The sequence below is a fragment of the Myxine glutinosa genome, chromosome 7, assembly GCF_964187855.1.
Source record: "Myxine glutinosa chromosome 7, kmMyxGlut1.1, whole genome shotgun sequence".
Classification (NCBI taxonomy): Eukaryota; Metazoa; Chordata; class Myxini; order Myxiniformes; family Myxinidae; genus Myxine; species Myxine glutinosa.
The window spans coordinates 109,696,919-109,717,153 of NC_136267.1; the positions used below are offsets into that span (position 1 = coordinate 109,696,919).

A 20,235-nucleotide genomic window follows, 5' to 3' on the forward strand; every position below is an offset into this window, starting at 1 on the left:
AAAGTCTGCAGAAGTTAACCATGCTGGGTATGATTGAGGGAAGAAGACGAAGAGGCAGACCTTGGTTGTGCCGAATGGATGGGGTAAAGACTACAACCCAGCTGTCTCTGCCAAAGTTTTGGGAAGCAGTGCAGGACAGGGACGTTTGGAGAAATATGATCAGGAATATCACCCGAAGTCAGACAAGACTTGATGTAAATGGATACAAATAATATTGACAGTAAGCCCCTCATGATACCATACCCTACCACATAATGAAGCAAAGGTGCATGGTGGAAATGCAATTCTTCTGCTTAGCGCTACACAAATGGAGCCGATTCAACAGGGTACAGAATTGTTCATCCCACTCTGAGAGGTATGTACTTGGTGGACGCCTTCCCTCCTACTAACTGGGTGCAGACGTGGATTTTTATGACCGCCAAAGATCGGCACCTGCTAGAAAAGACGTCTAATTTCATTGTTAGTGTAACATGTCACAATCTTTATTGCAAGGTCCTACCACCATCGATCCTGCTTACAACGGATCGCTCTTTGGTAGTGGTTTCAATAAATTTCATATCCTGCTCTGTGGCTGGCTTCTCATGTTTAAGTTTGGCTTTGAATGTCGAATGCTTTTCTTCCAGAATTTCCTTGATCTCTGTGTTGTTTTTATTGAAGCAGTTTCTGTCTTTGTTTGGGCTGACAGGATGGCCTAGAGGTATGCACACTCACCACCAAGCTGTCTAGCCTGGGATCGATTCCCAACCCAGCTATAACCTGCCAGCCCGGTGTTTCACAGGCAGGGTGATTCATCAATGCCTGTGCCTTCCTTCAGATGGACGTTAAATGGGTGTCCCATGTGCTGGCATTCATTGGTGAACAATAAAGATCCCATGGTGGCCTTCGTGAAGAGTATTTCTATCTCAGACATTTCTATAAAAGAGAAGGCAAGCTATCGCCGGCACCATGGCCAAATTCCAAACTCCTGCCCCAACCAATCGAATGTCAGGCCTGACCAGCTGGTTCGTGTAGACCCAGGCCAAGCTGCCCCTGGCCGACCCCACAGGAAAGGTGGGATAATGGTAGCCATTAAAGAAGAAGAAAAAGAAGAGATGATATTTCCATCTTGTTTGGAAACACCAAGTTCATGTGAGATGTTGACTACTTAATTCTTGAATTTACTCCATTGGTCTGATGGTGAGCCACTTGTATTTATTTCAAGGCTTGAAAACGCTGTTGCTGTCCAGTGTGGTTTGTAATTTCTTATAGCAGTCATTCAGCTGATCTCCTTGTATTTGCTGGGGGCTTCTGTGACAGTGCATATGCATTTTAAATCGAACATGTGAGCTTACAATGGGCGGTTAATACATTTTTGTGAAAGGCTCGTGAAAGAGCTGCATGGCAGAAAATGGAAGATATTGTTGTGGGCCTACCCTGTGGTGAACACCGCAGGGTGACATGGATGACCAAACGAGCTTTAACTCCAAGGCGTTCAATTCAATGGCGGACCTTCGTTATATGCAAGGGGGGAAGAGTGGGAGGGAAGAGCCGCGAGCGCTTACCTTCACGGGTCCACCGGCAGTCTTCGCACCTGCATAGTCAATTAACTCAAACCCGACACAGGATTTACTGCACAAAAATACCGGCTTTATTAAAGAAATGCCGGTAACAAAATAATGCATGATAAAAAAAACTATGATTCCTAAATGGGACATCCCCACACAGACTCGATTACACACAAAGGGAAATATAAAAGAACGAAAATAAATTCGTGTTATTTTGCGGACACTTAGCTCTGATCTGCTCTTGAACCTCGTCAGGAATCGTCCAAACCCCCGCGTCCTTGGTGGGAACAGCACGCTTTGCCACGCAGCTCGCGAGCGGGAACCAGGCTTCCGTGCACAGTTCGCTCCTCTGGCCGTCAAGCGCGCAGCGAGCAGGCCGCGGCCGTTCCATTCGACCCCGCTCGTCAAATAATACCCCTCGAGCAGGAGCGCTATGAATTACGACCACTCGCCGTGAACTCCCGAAGCAGAGCGAGATATCAAATTGTGACCGTTCACCGCCAAAGCCAGAAGATGCGAGGAAGTCAAGAGGGACAGCCAAGAGGACAAAATGTCAGGGAGAGCGTTCTTTTATACTCAGGGCTCTGACGTCATCCGTGCCTGCTCCACCAATCCCATAGTCCCATCTTAGCAGTCCTTGCGCCAATCAATCCCGGACCAATCACTGGTCTTCAGGGCGTGGACTCCCAGACCTGCCTGCTTGTGTTGCGATGTCGCGGCTGGCAATGCCAACGGTATTGTTTAATGGCTTGTTCCGGTCGCTTTTATTTAGTGCTATAAATGCGCGATTTCTGTCTAGGTGTGTGTGATGCTGGTGTCATAAGGAACAGAGGAAAAACGAGCATTCTGAGTATTGCGCTGCAATACATGTCCCCTACCGGCAGTCTGTCATCCGGAAAACTGTTGGGGAAATTACCAAAGTTCAAAGTGCCATAACTTTGTCAAAAATGATCGAAACGTCATGAAGTTCGAACTTGATCTGTAACTTATCATGAGGAAACCATGTACCAAGTTTGAAATCATTAGCATGAAGAATTTAGAAAAAAAAGTCCGGAAAACTGTTCTTTGCGTGATGAAAGTACAGACTGACAGACTGACAGACGGAGGGACGAAGTGCAAACCTATAGTCCCCGCCGGTGTACACCGATAGGGGACTAATAAGCCCGCAAGGTCGCTCCATGGAGCAGCCTGCACGTACTGCACTGTGTGATTTATATAATTACCAACTCACGGTCTGAGGTAACTCGGCTAAAAATTATCCGATTTGCACGAAATAAAGTTCATGAATGGTTGCACAGACCCCTACTTCTCACTAAAAGGGGAAAAAGAATGTAAATTGGAGTTAAAATAGGCCCACAAGGTCGCTCCATGGAGCAGCCTGCACGTATTGCACTATGTGTGAATTATATAATTACCAACTCACGGTCTGAGGTAACTCGGCTAAAAATTATCCAATTTGCACCAAATAAAGTTTATGATTGGTTGCACAGACCCCTACTTCTCACTAAAAGTGGAAACAGAATGTAAATTGGAGTTAAAACAAGGAATATTAACAGCTTTGACTAACCGCACTCCAAATTATAGTCCGGAAAACTGTTGGGGAAATTACCAAAGTTCAAAGTGCCATAACTTTGTCAAAAATGATCGAAACGTCGTGAAGTTCGAACTTGATCTGTAACTTATCATGAGGAAACCATGTACCAAGTTTGAAATCATTAGCATTAAGAGTGTAGAAAAAAAGTCCGGAAAACTGTTCTTTGCGTGACGGACTGACAGACGGACAGACGGAGGGACGGAGTGCAAACCTATAGTCCCCTCCAGTGTACACCGGTAGGGGACTAATAAACGAACTACTAACTTCTAATCTGGTGTGTGGGTGTATCTACGCATAAGGAAGAACGCTATTGAAAATTGGGTCGCCACGTCAAAATCCAAGATGGCCACCGCCATGTATGTCTGAACCTTGTGAGCGGAATATCTTGAAAAACAAGCATTCTGAGTATTGCGCTGCAATACATGTCCCCTACCAAAGTTCAAAGTGCCATAACTTTGTCAAAAATGATCGAATATGCAAATTTATGCACGGTTGATGCTGGTTTTCAAACTTGATCTGAGGTATGCTGAGACACATGTGTGTCACGCCTCACCTCGTTCATAAGCCCCCAAGGTCGCTCCGTGGAGCGGCCTGCACGTATTGCACTGTGTGAATTATATAAATTATTACCAACTCACGGTCTGAGGTACTAGTGATTCAAGAGATATCCATTTTTTTAATTTTTTTTTCATTTAATTAACGATATCTGCCAAACCACATGCCCTATCGCAAATTCCAAAAGGAGATTTTAGTAGACTGACATGCTGAACAGATTTGTGAAGTTTCCCCTCGATTGGATCAAAAATGAGGGAGGGGCTCGGTTTTAAAGGTTCATGCTTAAAAACGTCATAACTCTGAAACCATCAGTAATTTATTATATTTTTCGGTTCACGATCAATGATCGATGTGTATATATATATATGTTGCTCGGCTTGGCTCCGCCCCTCCGGAAAGCGCGCGCTGTGTCGCGCTGTTGACGTTCGCGAGACGAGGCTGAGGACGTGCAGTGCGGCTTGAGGAGAACTCGAGAATAAACAAGAGATATCCATTTTTAAAAAATATTTTCGTTTAATTAACGATATCTGCCAAACCACGTGCCCTATCGCAAATTCCAAAAGGACATTTTAGTGCTGAACAGATCTGTGAAGTTTCCCCTCGATTGGATCAAAAATGAGGGAGGAGCTCGGCTTTAAAGGTTCATGCATAAAAACGTCATAACTCTGAAACCATGTGACGCATGACGTCATGCTCACTGACTTTTTTGTTCGTCATGGGCATGCGATTCTGCCTGCAAAGTTTGGCCTCGATCTGTTCAGCCGTTGCAGAGAAAAAGGGGTTTTCGTGTTTTCACGAAAAACAATATGGCGACCGAACCACGCGACCTGTGACGTCATAATTACCATTAAAATATTCTACAGACCGAGTCCATCATATGGTGAAAATTCTATCTCAATCGGTCCTATTATTGCAGAGAAATTGGTTTTTAAAGGAAATTAAAATTTAAAATGGCACTGAGTTAAGGATCATCAGAATTATCAGAATTACCAAAGTTCAAAGTGCCATAACTTTGTTAAAAATGATCGAAACGTCGTGAAGTTCGAACGTGACCTGTAACTTATCATGAGGAAACCATGTGCCAAGTTTGAAATCATTAGCTTTAAGCGTTTAGAAAAAAAGTCAGGAAAACTGTTCTTTGCGTGACGGACTGACAGACGGAGGGACGGCGTGCAAACCTACAGTCCCCTCCGGTGTACACCGGTAGGGGACTAATAAATATAACCACACCCCTCATGATGGGAACAAAGATACACTCTTCCACGACATACGATCCCTACTTATGATACATGGGGTTTCTTCTTCTTCATGACAGTAGGAGCACACTACCTATGCAATTCTACCTGAACTAAGGTAATCATTGCCTACCCCCCTACAAACATAACAATATTAACAGGATGGCTGAGAACAAGCTGTCTTGGGACACATCCCCACAAGGCATTTTTATGGACCACCATCCAAAAGAGGTCAGTGCACTGGTCACATGGATTTTCACACAGCTCACATTAACACCAGTCCTAGAAAGTGATGTTTCTGCTAAAGGTGTCATCAGGACAAAATGTTTAATACAAAAAAACAAGGTAACTAACACAAAAACAACCCATCAAGCAACTGTTGTAAGATCTACTCTACTCTCAGTAAAAGGAGGACATGAAATGTATACCGGTGTGCACACGACGATTTCTGCTCCCTCTTGCAAGGCCTTTGCTTGCTCCCACATGCTGCCTCCGCCATAAACAGCAACAGAATGCAGATTGTACGCCTTGCCGAAGCGTTTGCACTCGCCATGGATCTGTTCACAAAAGGCATATTAAACAATGCCATTGAATTACGCAGAAAGCACAATACAGTGCATTCAGAAAGTATTCAGACCCCTTCACTTTTTTCACATGTTGTTATGTTGCAGCCTTATGTTGAAATCGTTTAAATTCATTTTTTCCCTCATCAATCCACACTCAATACCCCATAATGACAAAGAGAAAACAGGATTTTAGAAAGTTTTGCAAATTTATTGAAAAGAAAAAACTGAAATATCACATTTACATAAGTATTCATACCCTTTGCTATGACACTTGAAATTTAGCTCAGGTACCTCCCATTTCTCTTGTTCATCTTTGAGATGTTTCTATACCTTGATTGGAGTCCACCTGTGCTAAATTCAATTGATTGGACATGATTTGGAAAGGCACACACCTGTCTATATAAGGTCTCACAGCTGACAATGCATATCAAAGCAAAAACCAAGCCATCAGGTCGACGGAATTGCCTGCAGAGCTCAGAGACAGGATTGCGTCGAGGCACAGATCTGGGGAAGCCTACAAAAAAATCTCTGCTGCATTGAACGTTCCCAAGAGCACAGTGGCCTCCATAATTCTTAAATGGAAGAAGTTTGGAACAACCAGGACTCTTCCTAGAGCTAGCCGCCCGGCCAAACTGAGCAATCGGGGGAGAAGGGCCTTGGCAATAGAGGTGACCAAGAACCTGATGGTCACTCTGACTGAGCTCCAGAGATCCTGTGTGGAGATGGGAGAAACTTCCAGAAGGACAACCATCACTGCAACACTCCACCGATCTGAACATTATGGCAGAGTGGCCAGAAGGAGCCTCTCCTCAGTGAAAGACACATGAAAGACTACAGAATCTTGTTTCTCACAGTCTGAGTGTCCTTTAGGTGCTTTTTTGCAAACTTCAAGTGGGCTTTCATGCGTCTTTCACCGAGGAGAGGCTTCCGTCTGGCCACTCTGCCATAAAGCCCAGATTGGTGGAGTGTTGCAGTGATGGTTGTCCTTCTGGAAGTTTCCCCCATCTCAACACAGGATCTCTGGAGCTCAGCCAGAGTGACCATCGGGTTCTTGTTCACCTCTATTACCAAGGCCCTTCTCCCCCGATTGCTCCGTTTGGCCGGGCGGCGAGCTCTAGGAAGAGTCCTGGTTGTTCCAAACTTCTTCCATTTAAGAATTATGGAGGCCACTGGTGCTCTTGGGAACCTTCAATGCAGCAGAATTTTTTCTTGTAGGCTTCCCCAGATCTGTGCCTCGACACAATCCTGTCTCTGAGCTCTGCAGGCAGTTCCTTCGACCTCATGGCTTGGTTTTTGCTCTGATATGCATTGCCAGCTGTGAGACCTTATATAGACAGGTGTGTGCCTTTCCAAATCATGTCCAATCAATTTAATTTACCACAGGTGGACTCCAATCAAGGTGTAGAAACATCTCAAAGATGATCAATAGAAATGGGAGGCACCTGAGCTAAATTTGAAGAGTCATAGCAAAGGGTCTGAATACTTGTGATATTTCAGTAAATGTGATATTTCAGTTTTTTCTTTTTAATAAATTTGCAAAACTTTCTAAAATCCTGTTTTCTCTTTGTCATTATGGGGTATTGAGTGTAGATTGATGAGGGAAAAAAATGAATTTAAACGATTTCAGCATGAGGCTGCAACATAACAAAATGTGAAAAAAGTGAAGGGGTCTGCATACTTTCTGAATGCACTGTAAGTAAAATCATGCACCCGATGAAACAAGCACAGCATACACATGGAAACTCAGACACAGGAGGAGGCCCCTCAGACCATCGAGCACGTGCCAACTTCCACATTCCCAACAACCCAGGGACACATTATCCATGTGCCCTTTTAAACCTAAATGAGACAAATGTAAAACGAACTGGACATTTCCACTTGCCACAATACACCTGCTAAACAAGCAGACATCTCCAATTTACTCACATCAAAACTCAGTCACACCTGGTAAATCTGACACTAAATACCATTCCTGTCAATATATTTTTACTCACCTGTGCCAAATTTGTCAAAATAATTATCCAACTCCAGTTTAAAGCAAACAACTGTCCCTGATGCTACCGCCTTCCCCGGAAAAGCATACCATGCATCAATAACTCTGTGTAAAAATAAATAAATAAAAAGAAATCCTTCCCTTGTTTCTGTTCTAACCTTCCCTTGTTTCAATGTCCAACAATGCACTTTGGTTTGATCATTGCCCACTCTTGCAAAAAAAAGAGAAGCAGAAGAACTGTCTTGCTTCTATTTTGTCTCCACCTTTCATAATCATAAAGTTTTCTATCCCACTCATAGTTACATCCTGTCGAATGCAAAAAGTCCTGTCTTCTTCACTGGTTGTAGCATAGTCTGTCTATACCAGGTTGTATCAATCTAGTCGTTGTGCAACAATACAGGCTGAAAAACTGAAATGTGTAAATACCAACAGATATCCATCAGGTCAACCTGCAACGTTTACCTGCTGGCAAAGTTCCCTGGTTGGAACACAGATCAGGCCAATGGGGCCATCCCCCAGTTTTAGCTCTGGTTGAGCCATTATGTGAACCAGCATGGGCCAGATGAAGGATGCAGTCTTGCCGCTGCCAGTCTTTGCAATGCCGATCATGTCCCTGCCACTTAAGGCTGTGGGCACACCCTGCATAAGTCAGACAAAGACGGGTCAATTTCAGTTACGATAATCTCCATCGATAACAAAATGAACTAGATGGTATTCATAGAATACTTAGCCTGCACAGTCAAGTTCGTGCGAGCCAACTCTTCTGTTTTTGAAAGTTTTTTTTCTTTGATCCAATATGGTCGCCAGACCACGTGAGCGATGACATCATCAATTTATTTTCTCCAATATAATTGTTGTCTAGATCTCGCTCAATAACTTTCAAACTGATCAGACTAAGCATTGTCCCTGTCGAATTATGATGGCATAATGAAAGAACCAATGACGTCATCGTTAACAGCACTTTTTCCCTATGCAGAATTCTTTACAATGAGCCACGTTTAATTTTTTTCCATGAAGCGGTTCCTGAGATAGAGGTGCACGTTTTTCGGGTTTTCCAAGATGGTGCCTGTATCACGTGACCTATGACGTCATAATTATGAACAAAATAATTCTACAGGCAGAGGTGCTCCTATGGATTTCTTGTCAATGGGACCAACGGTTGCCGAGAAAATGAATTTTACAAATGCAGACACGCACATAAGCCACACGTAAGCAACTGAGTGCCTAACCCTATTTTTCACTTCGCGATCGCAGGGTAACAAAGCAACGGCTCTTCATGCAAGAAAAATGTGAGCATTTCTCAATCCACACACAATGCTACTTTCATTTTTGTTTGTTCCCAGTTGAGAGCACTTATCCTGGTGGAACGTTGTGGTCCAAACTCTAAAGATCCAGTAGACTCACCCAGGATCAAAGGAGCATCCATTGTGCAAAAAGGTTTCGTGTATATTTTGGGAAATGGATGTGACATCAACAGCTTGTGATAACTCGCAAATGATTCGCTCAGCGAGTGGAGCATTTTCTAATAAATGGTGACACTCAGGTGAAAACTTATTTTGCAAGCAAATTGTGCGAGCTGTGCTCAATTGTGCGAGATGTGCTCAATTGTGAGGCAACGCCAATGCAACACTCGGTTGAAGCTTCAGCCCGAGATGCTTAGCAGCACTCAGTCCTTTATGAGGCCAGAAAAAGTTACCAAATACTGGAATGGCACATAAAATGTTGACAGGTACCTGGCACTGGATTGGTGTCGGTTGTGTAAACTCAGACTTGCGAATTTGGTGCATCAACTGCTCATCCAACCCAAAGTGCCCGAAGCTGGAGCATGGCTTGGGTGGGGCTGCACCAGAAACCTGTCCGAAATAACAATAAAATAATAACAATAAAAATAATAATACCAACAACAACAACAAGGTAAAGATCACAGGCATCGCAAGGCACCCCCCATAAATCCTGATGCTTTGGCATCCATTTTATTTTTTTACAACTGATCTCTTAGAATTCCAATGACAGAAAAGAAACCATTAACGGAAATTACACAATGTTAACAATTATTGGAAAATGCAAAAAAAAACTTCCATTAATAAACGAAATTTAAACAGAAATACATAATTAACAAAGATTGTACTCTCAAATCCTCCACAATATCTCCACTGGCTGAATCATAACTTGGGATAGCTAATACGACGCTACTCTATACTAGGTCAGGAATTTGATCTGGATACCAGCACATGATGGCCTATTTATAAAGGCATGAAAGACATTGCCTGCAGATGAAATATGACATGCAAGTTGATGATAAAAAGGGGTGTCAAGGTTACACAAGAAGCTTGAATGCAGGCGGCCATGAAGCCCATCAAAGCCTGCACAAGTATTACAAACTAATGGTGGTTCGACCATGCTCTAGCTTATAAATACTAAACATCAAGCAAGGAAGGATCAGGTACCATTTTTAGTCTTTGATAGGACGAAGCTGGGGTTCAAACCGCTAGCCTCCCTGACTTCCCCCCACCTCCTGCCCACCACCAACAAACACACGTCTAGAGTAAGCATGGGCAACTCATCCCTCCTTTACCCCCGACCCCAACGATGTGCTTCTGTGCAGCCTGCAGAGCGATTTTAAAATTATATTAATCGATCAAGCAATTTAGTGTGGCCCTGTCCTCTCATCACCCTGTGGTGATCATACCGAATCAGGAACAGTGTGTCACGCCATCTCCTCATGCTGTCAGTCAAACGGCATCACTCATTCAGCCAACACAAGCCTGCAATCATTATGAAGCTACTACATCTGATCATGGTGACATCAAGTAAGGTTAGGAAGATACACGCGAAGGTCGAGTGTCCCAAGTAAAATGGATGGAACAGTACTTCTTCGTCGAACGGAAAGCTTCATTCCTGTGTTTCATATGCTTGGAGAGCATCATGTGTTTCAAGGAGTACAATCTCTAAAGACATGACGACTCAAAGAACGCTAACTACAACAAATTTTTGGCCCAAACACGGAAATACAAGGTACAGGAATTGAAGACGTTTTTTGGGCAGCAGATGCTGTTCAAGAACATGAAGAACGACTGACAATATTGTCTGAGAAAGTTACGTTGGAGGAAGAGGCACAAACGCAAAATTTTCAAAACCATACTCCAATGGTAAGCTTGTGAAGGATTTTATCACTGGTGTTATTCTGCCCTTTATAAATATATTTTTTGCACTTTGTTAATTATATAGTCCCCTGATGACCATTCGTGTTAATCGAGAACAGGAAAAGGAAGTGATGTAACCACTCGAGCACATTTCTCAGTGCGCCTGCCATCCGATGCATCCATGTTGATCTCTTGCAATCCTTGTTGTTACGCTATCGAAAGCATTGCCTTTTCACTCCTTATTCATCGACTTCATGCCTGTGTGACTTCAATAAAACACTGGAGCTAGGATGCTATTCCCTGACTCCCATGTCATTTTGGAATGGAGTTTGACTCGCTGTCTAAATATGTACAGCTACACATAGGGAGGACCATGGGGGAGAAGGTCCCAAATGGGGAGAAGACAAACAGACAGTACAGACCTTATGAAAATACTCTGCCCAGGTAAGTGTAGTGATGTGGAGAAAATGAGACTCTCGCACCGCACTGTGGTGAGGAAAATTGATGAAATCGCGAATGATCATATGCCTGTGAGAATCAACACCTCTCTGGCTATTCTCAGAGAGATGTCTCAACGCTGGTGAGTCTGGCAGTTCACTCAAGCAGATTGGCAGGGACTGCAAGCAGCCATCTCTCTTAAGGACTGGTCCCCCATATCTGCTGCCCCTGATGTTAACTCAGCCTGGGAATTCTTCCACAGAATCCTGCTCTCTCTCATGCACAGATTAATCCCATCTCATCTTCATTTATCCTCCCGTTCTTCCCATTCATGGTACACTGAATAATGTGGTAAGGCAGTTGCTCTGAAACGACTTGCGTTAACTTCCTCAAAGGCAAACCCAACCGAAGGTAATCACAGTGCTTTCCAAAAAGTCCACGACAAGTGTGTGTCCACTCTCAGAAGAGCCAGTAAACAACATCTGTCTAACATCAAGAATGAACCTTCAAACTCCCTCCTCCAAAACCTGGTGGCACCTTGTTAAGTCCAGTCAAGTCTGTTAAGTGCATGTTCCCCTTTCCTCCCTTCCCTCTATTCAAATAGCACCCCAGCCGACCCCGCTCGTGAGAAGGCCGAATGCCTCAATTCTGTTTGCTTCTAAATATTGTGTCCCCAACCCTCACTCTTGGTACCCATCCTTCCCTGTCATACCCAACTGCTCCTGTTCTCTGCCTTTTGTACCTGAGAAGGTGGAGAAGGTTCTGTCAACACACGACTCTGACTCTGCTACTGGACCGGAAGGCATCAGCTCACGTGTCCTAAAAATTTGCTCTACTGTCTTGCACATCTTCTCTCTCTGCCCTTTTCACCCTGTCATTTGCGCTAGGTCATATTCCATGTACTTGGAAATCAGCCAACATCATTACACTACATATAAAAGGTGCAAAAACTGATCCCCTCAACGACAGACTGATCAGCTTACTTCCAATCATCAGCAAGGTCATGGAATCCATCAAATCCTCTTAGAATTTCAAGTCAATTGGATGAAAATTGAGGATTTTCGAAATTTGGCCATGTTGACCTTTTGGCCGATGTCGACCTCAAAATACTCGGTGATTGAATTCAGTGTCCAGATATGCAAATCCTCTTCAAATTTCAAGTTAATTGGATGAAAATTGAGGATTTTAGAAATTTGGCCGATGTTGACCTTTTGGCCTATGTTGACCCTTTGGCCTATGTTGACCCTTTGGCCTATGTTGACCCTAAAAATAGTTGGTGGTTGAATTCAGTGTCCATATATGCAAATCCTCTTAAAATTTCAAGTCAATCGGATGAAAATTGAGGATTTTAGAAATTTGGCTGATGTTGACCTAAAATATAATTAGTGATTGAATTCAATGACCAGATATGCAAATCCTCTTAAAATTTCAAGTCAATCAGATGAAAATTGAGGATTTTAGAAATGTGGTCTATGTTGACCTTTTGGCCTATGCTGACCTCAACAATAGTTGGTGGTTGAATTCAGTGACCAGATATGCAAATCCTCTTCAAATTTCAAGTTAATCAGATGAAAATTGAGGATTTTAGAAATTTGACAAAGTTGGTGACCTTTGGCCTATTGACCTTTTGACCACAAAAACAATAGGCTTCTTGCTTATGACCAACTCTACCATTTGGAGAAGTTCGGTGAAGATCGGTTGAAAATTGTGACCTGTGGGCGACTGACATACAGACAGACAGACAGAATAACGCACAAGACCAACCAATATACTTGGAAAATCTTCGATTTTCGCAAGTAATAAAATACAAGCGTGCACACAAAACCCATGGTAAGTGAAACTTCTGGTAAGTTGCAGTCTGTGGAAGACTCAACAGCCCACTGCTAAAATCAGTGTCACCTACTAAATGGATTCATGGTCACCAATCCAGTTGAGGTAATATTCAATACAATCTCTTATTGAACAGTTTGCTGGCTCAAAACTTGGAGAAGTCCACTCCATGCTGAAGACAGTCAGAGTCCCAGAAACATCTGTAGATAGGTTTCCTTCCCAAGGAAGATAGGTTTCCTTTTTGTTGCCAAAAAACAAAAACGGTTCAAAAAAGGCTGATTCATGCTGCTGTTAGCACAACACTGGAGCCAACGCAGACCATTGATACTGGTTTATGCATTGGGCAGTTCTGTGACTTTTGCAGACTGCAACGAAAACCAGAAATTCCATTTCAACATACTAGTATGTACATATTTATATTTGTATACAAGCTGTTGTATGCGGGTGGGAATAGAAGGATTAATGCTGTGGGAATAATAGTATTGGAAGAGATCAGGAAGCAGGTGGTCAGAGTAGAAAGATGGGAGGGATGAATAGGTATTACTTGGGTGGTGATACAGAGGCAAATGGTATGTGTTATGTCGGTATATGGGCCACAAACGGGAAGGATTGGGGCGAAGGCATTCAGGAATGCACTGGGGAGGATGATTGGAATGGTTGAGCTGGAGGTGATGCCATACATTGCGGGAGCTTTTAAAGGGGCTGAGGGGTGGTGATTAAAGATGGTGGCGGGAGGATAGTGACAGAGAGGGGGCAGTATTGAGGGTGTGGGAATGATATTTCAAAGAGCTGTTGAACCGGAAAGGAAGCATCAGTGAGCTGGAGCTGCCATGTTATGTAGAGGGGAAAGTAGAGTTGGTGGAGATCACGGAAGAGGAAGTGTGGGTGGAATTGAAGGGGCTGAAGAATGGAAGAGCGCCAGGCATTGATAAGGTGTGTACAGAGATGATAATTGGAGCGGGAGAGGTCGGAGTCAGTTGGAGGAAGAGGCTGTTGGATGTATGTGTGTATGAGAGAAGGGTCAATTCACGGGGGAATGGAGGACAGGGTTAATTGTGCCGACATGGAAGGGGAAGGTTGATGTTCTTGATCTGGAGAAGAGAAGTACAGGGGCATTACGCCACCAAGTCATGTCATGAAAGGACTGGAGAGGATTCTGGACAAGAGGATAAGAAAGAGTGTGGAGATGGACATCGGAGAAGCACAGCAGGAGTTTAGAAAGGATAGCAGACTGACAGATGGGATGTTCACGCTGAGATAGCTGGTGCAGAAGAGGTTGGAGGTGCAAGGTGAAATGGCATTGGGATTTGTGGACCTGGAGAAGGCCTACGACACTGCCCTGTGAGAGATGGTGATGGTTACACCGAGATGGATATGAGTACCAGAAGAAGCATAAGTTAGGTTGGTGAGAGCGATGTGCAAGGGAACAAAGGGAAGAGTTTTGGTTGGTCTGAGGATGTCTGAGGAGTTCAGTGTGAACATCAGTTTGAGGCAGGGAAGTGCTCTCAGCTCACTCATGTTCATCAGAGTGATGGAGCTTGAAAGCAGAAAGGTAAAGATGAAGGGGTATTCTGGGGTGGATGTTGTATGCGTACAATCTGACTGTTGTGGTGGAGAGTGGGCGGGAGATGCACGAAGTACTGGAGTTGATACTGACATTTGGAAGGAGGCATTTGAGAAACATGGGCTGAAGATGAGCATGGAAAATATTGAGATGACGTGGGTCAGGCAACAGAGAAAATAAATTAATATCAGGCTCGTGGGGAAGGAGATCAGACAGGGAAATAGGTTTGAGTTTCTGACAGGGGGTGGGGGAGGGGGAATAGTGACTGGGGATGGTAAATCCGAGGCAGAGGGAGCGGTGGAGGATTCAGTTGGGTGTGAACGCATGGAGGAGGGTGGAGGGAGTAATGGCAGAAAGAAAGATATCAAGGAGATTGAAAGGAAGGTTCTGATGTCGTGTGTAATGCCACCCACCTTTATGGTCCAGAGACGGTGGCGCTGACAGAGAGACAACAACAGAGGTTGCAGATGTGCGAGAACTGGGTCAGGAGGATTGCGGGAGTGAAGAGGGTGAATAGAAGGAAAATGGATGAACTAAGGGAGGAGAATGGTGTCCAGATGAGCTTGATGGGGGAGATTGGTGAAATGGGCTGGACACTTGGTGAGGATGTGGGAAGAGAGAGTGTCAAAGAGAGTGGATAGGCTTAGGGAGCAATGTAGGAGGAAAAGAGGTAGATTGTGGTTGAGATAAGAAGATTGTTTGAGGAGGGATATCAATAAGGTGGGGTGGTTGGAGAGCAGAGAGAGTTGGCTGTGGACAGAGTGAGGTGGAGGAGTATAGTGGTCAATGCAGGGCAGAAGCTTGGGGGCCATTGGACGTCACCCCTTATAAAGGGAAAGGAGGAGGAGAAGAAGAAGATTTGCTTGTTTAAGTGAATGTCACTTTAGAGAATTAATTTACCCTCAGATTTAGTTTCCCTCGTAGCTCCTGTGCTTGGGAAGCTGACATGGAGGAAACATCTTCATGTTCTTCATAGAAATTCTTATCAAAAGGAGGGTATTCGATCTGCGTGAACACAACAAAGCAACCGTTTAAGCACAGAATGTGAAAATCTTTAAAATTCAAAAATAAACAAATGTAATTGAACAATGAAACACATTTGTGGGGATTTTTAGAAAAACAAGAAATAAAGACAATCAAAAAAATCCATGAAGCACAAAATAAAATTAAAACACAAATTAAATAACAAAAATCATTCCAAAATACAGATTTTTTTTTTTTTTTAATTGACATACCACATGAACTCGGAACTAAAAACCTAGTTTAGCAGATGGGGAGGTTGGGAGGGGATGTGGGGGGGGGGGGGGGCAGGGGTGGGGAAGGAGGCGTTCTCTCAATTCTAATATCGACCATTTGTTGGTTGATATTTGACCAACCCTCCCCTCCCCCTTCCCAATAATTTTTTTTACGGCGTCGAGAACAGTGTTTGTCTGTCCCTATGTATGTATGTATGTATGTGTGTATGTCCCCTCAAACGTATACCAATCAAAGCTGAGGATCTGGTCACATGACAGGGCGATGTGACTACGTCTGATGTGATTACGGCATACAACGGCTGACTCCACACTCTGCCATTTTGATTTATATGCCATTCAGACCGAACATATCGTCGAACCTGTCATATATCACAACCGCCATGGTCTACCTTTACGTTTTTCATTCAGTGTGAAACACAAACAAACCGATTGTTAAAATGATCATCGAATATCAAAAGCATAGAGGTTACGGATCTTCCAACGACACAGTATGTATAGGCCTTAGGCTTCATGCCTTCATGCCTCACCTTCAGGCCGCTTTGGACAAATTAGCCAAGGTTTCTTAATACAGTAGTATTGTTTTCGTAATAATAAAAATAATAATAGCGTTAATACTAATAATATAGTAAATATAATTGTAACACTGCAATCCATTTGCTGTTATTGCAAAGTTTCTAGATTGAAGCGGTGTATGGTTGATGAATCAATGATAAGCGGCGTACGGTACTAATAACCGCGGAAGCAAGGAATTAGCCTCGGTTTTTGATAGTAATATCATTTTTGTAATAATGATAGCGTAACATTAATATTATAGTACATCTAATCATAACACTAATCCCTTCGTAGTGACTGCAAAGTTACTGGAGGTTAAAATACATCATCTTCTATATATGAAAGCAGGAGCAGTTTTGTGTCCGTCCGCACGCTACGTCATTACGTCTCTGATATCATTACGGCATACAACCCTGGTGTTGGGCTAGCGGCTAGGGTGCCAGCTTAGGATCCTTGGATCCTGGGTTCGAATCCCGGTCGATCGCTGAATTAACGCCAGGGGGGTTGACTCAGCCTGTCATCCTTCCGAGGTCGGCTAATTGAGTACCAGTTCACTGGTAATTCCCTGTTTGTCGTTAAAGGTGGCAAAAAGGGTTGGTGTCAGGAAGGGCATCCGGCCGTAAAACATTGCTTCAAAAAGGGGACCAAAAAACAACAACAACCACGGTTCCCGAAAAAGGCCAACCCCCGCTTTGCGGGGAAAAATGGCCTCTAAAGGTGGTTTGTTTGTTTTTTATACAACGGCATACAACTCCACCAACTGACATTTTAATTTATATGCCGTACATGCGGAATATGCCGTCGAAGCGGTCAAACCTGTCGTCAAAGCAGTCAAACCGGTCATGTGTTTTTACACACGGACAACTGTATGTTGCAGAGAGTAGAGTACTACGGATACGTCACTGTTCGACTTTCGGTCTGTTTTTTAAGAAATGTGGAAGAGCAGGAACGTGGAGGAAGCTAATGAAACAGGGATGCATAACAATATAAGCAAGTAATTAAATAAATAAAAATACACATGTGCTGCAGAGGAAACGAAGAATGAGGAGGTTCAGTAATGTTGAAGCACAATTTATCAATCAATGGCTTCAGTGTTTGAGTAGACCTTTGTGGCCTTTAGGTTGTAATGAAACCCAGGTAACTTTTTTAAGTGAATGACAAGCACCTCCAGGATTACTGAAATGGTTGGTGGTAATAAGGGTACATGGGGGTGGGAAGGCTTGAGGTGGGAGGTTTGGGCATGGGAATGTTGGGGTGGGTGGGAGGCTGGGAGGGGGAGGAGGGTTAGGGTAGGGTATAAGGGTTGGGGGGGTTGGCCTCCACCTGTCATTCAAACTGTCAAAAGATACATGGCTAACATGAAGTGCAAAATGATGATTAGGTGCCTCTAAGCATAAAGCTTTGAAAAATTAACATTTGAAAATGAAATGATTATTCAATTAAAGTATAATTTGAGGAAAAGCCCATGAAAATGGCAGGTACACAAAACTCAACACAATACAACACAATACATTACACACATAGTTATGGATTACGTCCGATGAATTATGTGAAATAAGGGAAAGGGAAACAGGAACGGGTGGAGACGGGGTTCTAAACATGAACGGGTCAAAACGTTAGGTGGGATTTCTTTGATGTGCTCCAGGTGTTAATGTGAAATGCACAAACTTGTGATTTATAAACACAGCCTCGTTCGCTTCTGAAGTAGTTTAAAAAAAAGAGGGTGGTGTATAGGCATGGAACACGTTCACATGAACAAACACAGTCACAGACAACAAATAATCTGAAGAGGATGATTAGGATGATAACTAGGACAAGAGGTAAATTAGCTTTAATTTTGTTATGTTCCATGGCCACTTTTGGACCTTCCCCTTTACGTTGGTCGATATATTCTTGCAGAAATCTTTTAGGCCTGTTTTGGATTTGGCGTAGCTGATACAATACTTGGTTCAATTGTTTTACATTGCAGAAACACGAACCTGCATGTTTACCTTCATTTTAAGGATACATACCGGTTGAGTCGAAAGTACAACCTTTTTCTTAGTCTGCAGTGACATACCTAATGATTTAGCCTTAAATATTCAAATAGTATGGTGTTTTTGAAGCAACACAAATTATTTAGGAGCTGTAAGAACTTCACTCTTGAAGATTGTATTGCTTTTGTTTTGTGATTCTAGTTTAAAAAGGAGGTTATACTTTTTTCTGACTCACCCAGGAGGTAAAATAGTAAAATAGTGACGTCATTACAGATTGTATTTAGGATTAAACACTTTTCGAAAACCAACCATCGTGAGTGTATGTTTACGAGTGCGCGTAATGCCTTGAAGCAAGCATTACGCAACAAGACCAATAGTCTAACAATGGCATAGCCGGGCTTGGATCTGCTGAGTGGAGGATCTGCTAGCTGCTGTCCCCTGTCAAGTGAACAGATTTCCAGCTCTGATTGGTGGACGTTTGTGAGGGATAAATACATAAATACATACAAACGGACAGACAAACGCTGTTCCGAACGGCATTTTCTCTATGGGCTACACCGTAAAAATGACAGTTAGAACTGCAGTTGTACTCTCAGATACTTCCTGCCAGTTTAAGTTTTAAACTTTAGAATAACTATAGGTTACACTATCGTGGTTTATGTACTACAGGAAGGATTGTCGGTAACTGAAGTGGTTACAGTTCCAATTACAGTCGTCTGCAGAGAATAACTATAGTAAAAGGATGTATAAGAATTGCACAGCTTAGAATTGATAGTTTACATGGGATGCCGGGGATGGTGAATGTGGATGTGTTAGGAGTGCTTGAATTAGCTCAAGAGGAGGCAGAAGAGGATAGGACTAGGGTAGTTCACCGGTGTGCATTGATAATCTTCGAGGATAGATGCAATCCTCTGGAGAGGTATGGCAATATCAAACTTGTCCGGAGTTACAGATTCTCTAAGGAATTATTTTGTTGGCTACTGAATTTGGTGCTAGATGACCTGGATCAACTTACGATGAGGAGCAATGCAATTAATCCCCTCTAATAATTGTCCGTGGCACTTTGATTCTATGCAACTGCATCATTTCAATTGGATGTTGGAGATATGTGAAGTGTTCTGTCCATTTTATGCTTTTCCATTCGATTATATAATTATTTCCAATCTTTGTGGGAATCGTGTCGGCTTTCAATCGCTTCAATGTGCTCATCCCAAACTGGGAATACAGGCTAGTGTCTTATGAATAATCTTCAACATGGGCACTGCAAATGACGCTTGAAGGAGTTGGACCATGCAACTTTCCTCTGGTCAGTTTTACTTTGGCTATCCATATTTTCCTTATAGCTTGAACTGCAAGCACACTCACACCATCTTTGGTTGTATAGTATTACTACAACCAGCAATAATCACATTGCTGTTTTAAGAGGGGTGGGGCCAATCAAGCAAACAAGGAAACCAAAAAACATTGAAAACTTTGTTTAAAGATGGTTATTGAAAAAAAACGATGAAGTGTTAAGTGAAGCCATATTTATTCATTAAACCAAACATGAATATCTGATTATGTGGACGTTGAAGCAAAATATCAGGCCACAGTCGACCACACACTTCAGATGAGACGGCATGATGTTGAATTTTGATCGTGTGACCACAAACTTTGAAAACAAATGAGTTATTGGCTAAAGCAGCAACAATTCCAAATTCTTACCTCCGAGTGGTCAATAAGAGGGAGTGGATCAATCAGTTTGCTCTTCTCTGGTGGGATGGGATTACCATCACTATCATACTCAACATCATCTTCTTCTTCTGGCAGCAATACACCAGCATTTGGGTTCTCCTCCATGTAACGGAAATAGGCCTCCTGCAAGCACGTGGAAGAAGAGCAGATGGGCGAAGAATATCAAGCGGACAGAGATATATATAAATACATATGTGGGGAAATGGATCTACATTATGGGATTTGTAACTTGTAGTAATTCCTAGATGTGACCTT

General features: G+C 43.0%; 1 protein-coding gene across 4 annotated transcripts in view; it reads right to left on the minus strand.

Moving 5' to 3' along the window:
* Window positions 1-20,235, minus strand: part of DDX42 (DEAD-box helicase 42) — a 126,425-nt gene that overhangs the window by 14,703 nt on the left and 91,487 nt on the right. For all 4 annotated transcript variants that reach the window (XM_078782113.1, XM_068123080.2, XM_068123083.2 and 1 more), the window contains 5 exons: window positions 19,951-20,103; window positions 15,363-15,467; window positions 9,221-9,340; window positions 7,950-8,126; window positions 5,357-5,485 (listed from right to left, as the gene is read on the minus strand). In XM_078782113.1, coding sequence (XP_078638239.1) covers window positions 5,357-5,485; window positions 7,950-8,126; window positions 9,221-9,340; window positions 15,363-15,467; window positions 19,951-20,103 — 684 coding nt within the window. The remainder of the gene's footprint in view (window positions 1-5,356; window positions 5,486-7,949; window positions 8,127-9,220; window positions 9,341-15,362; window positions 15,468-19,950; window positions 20,104-20,235) is intronic.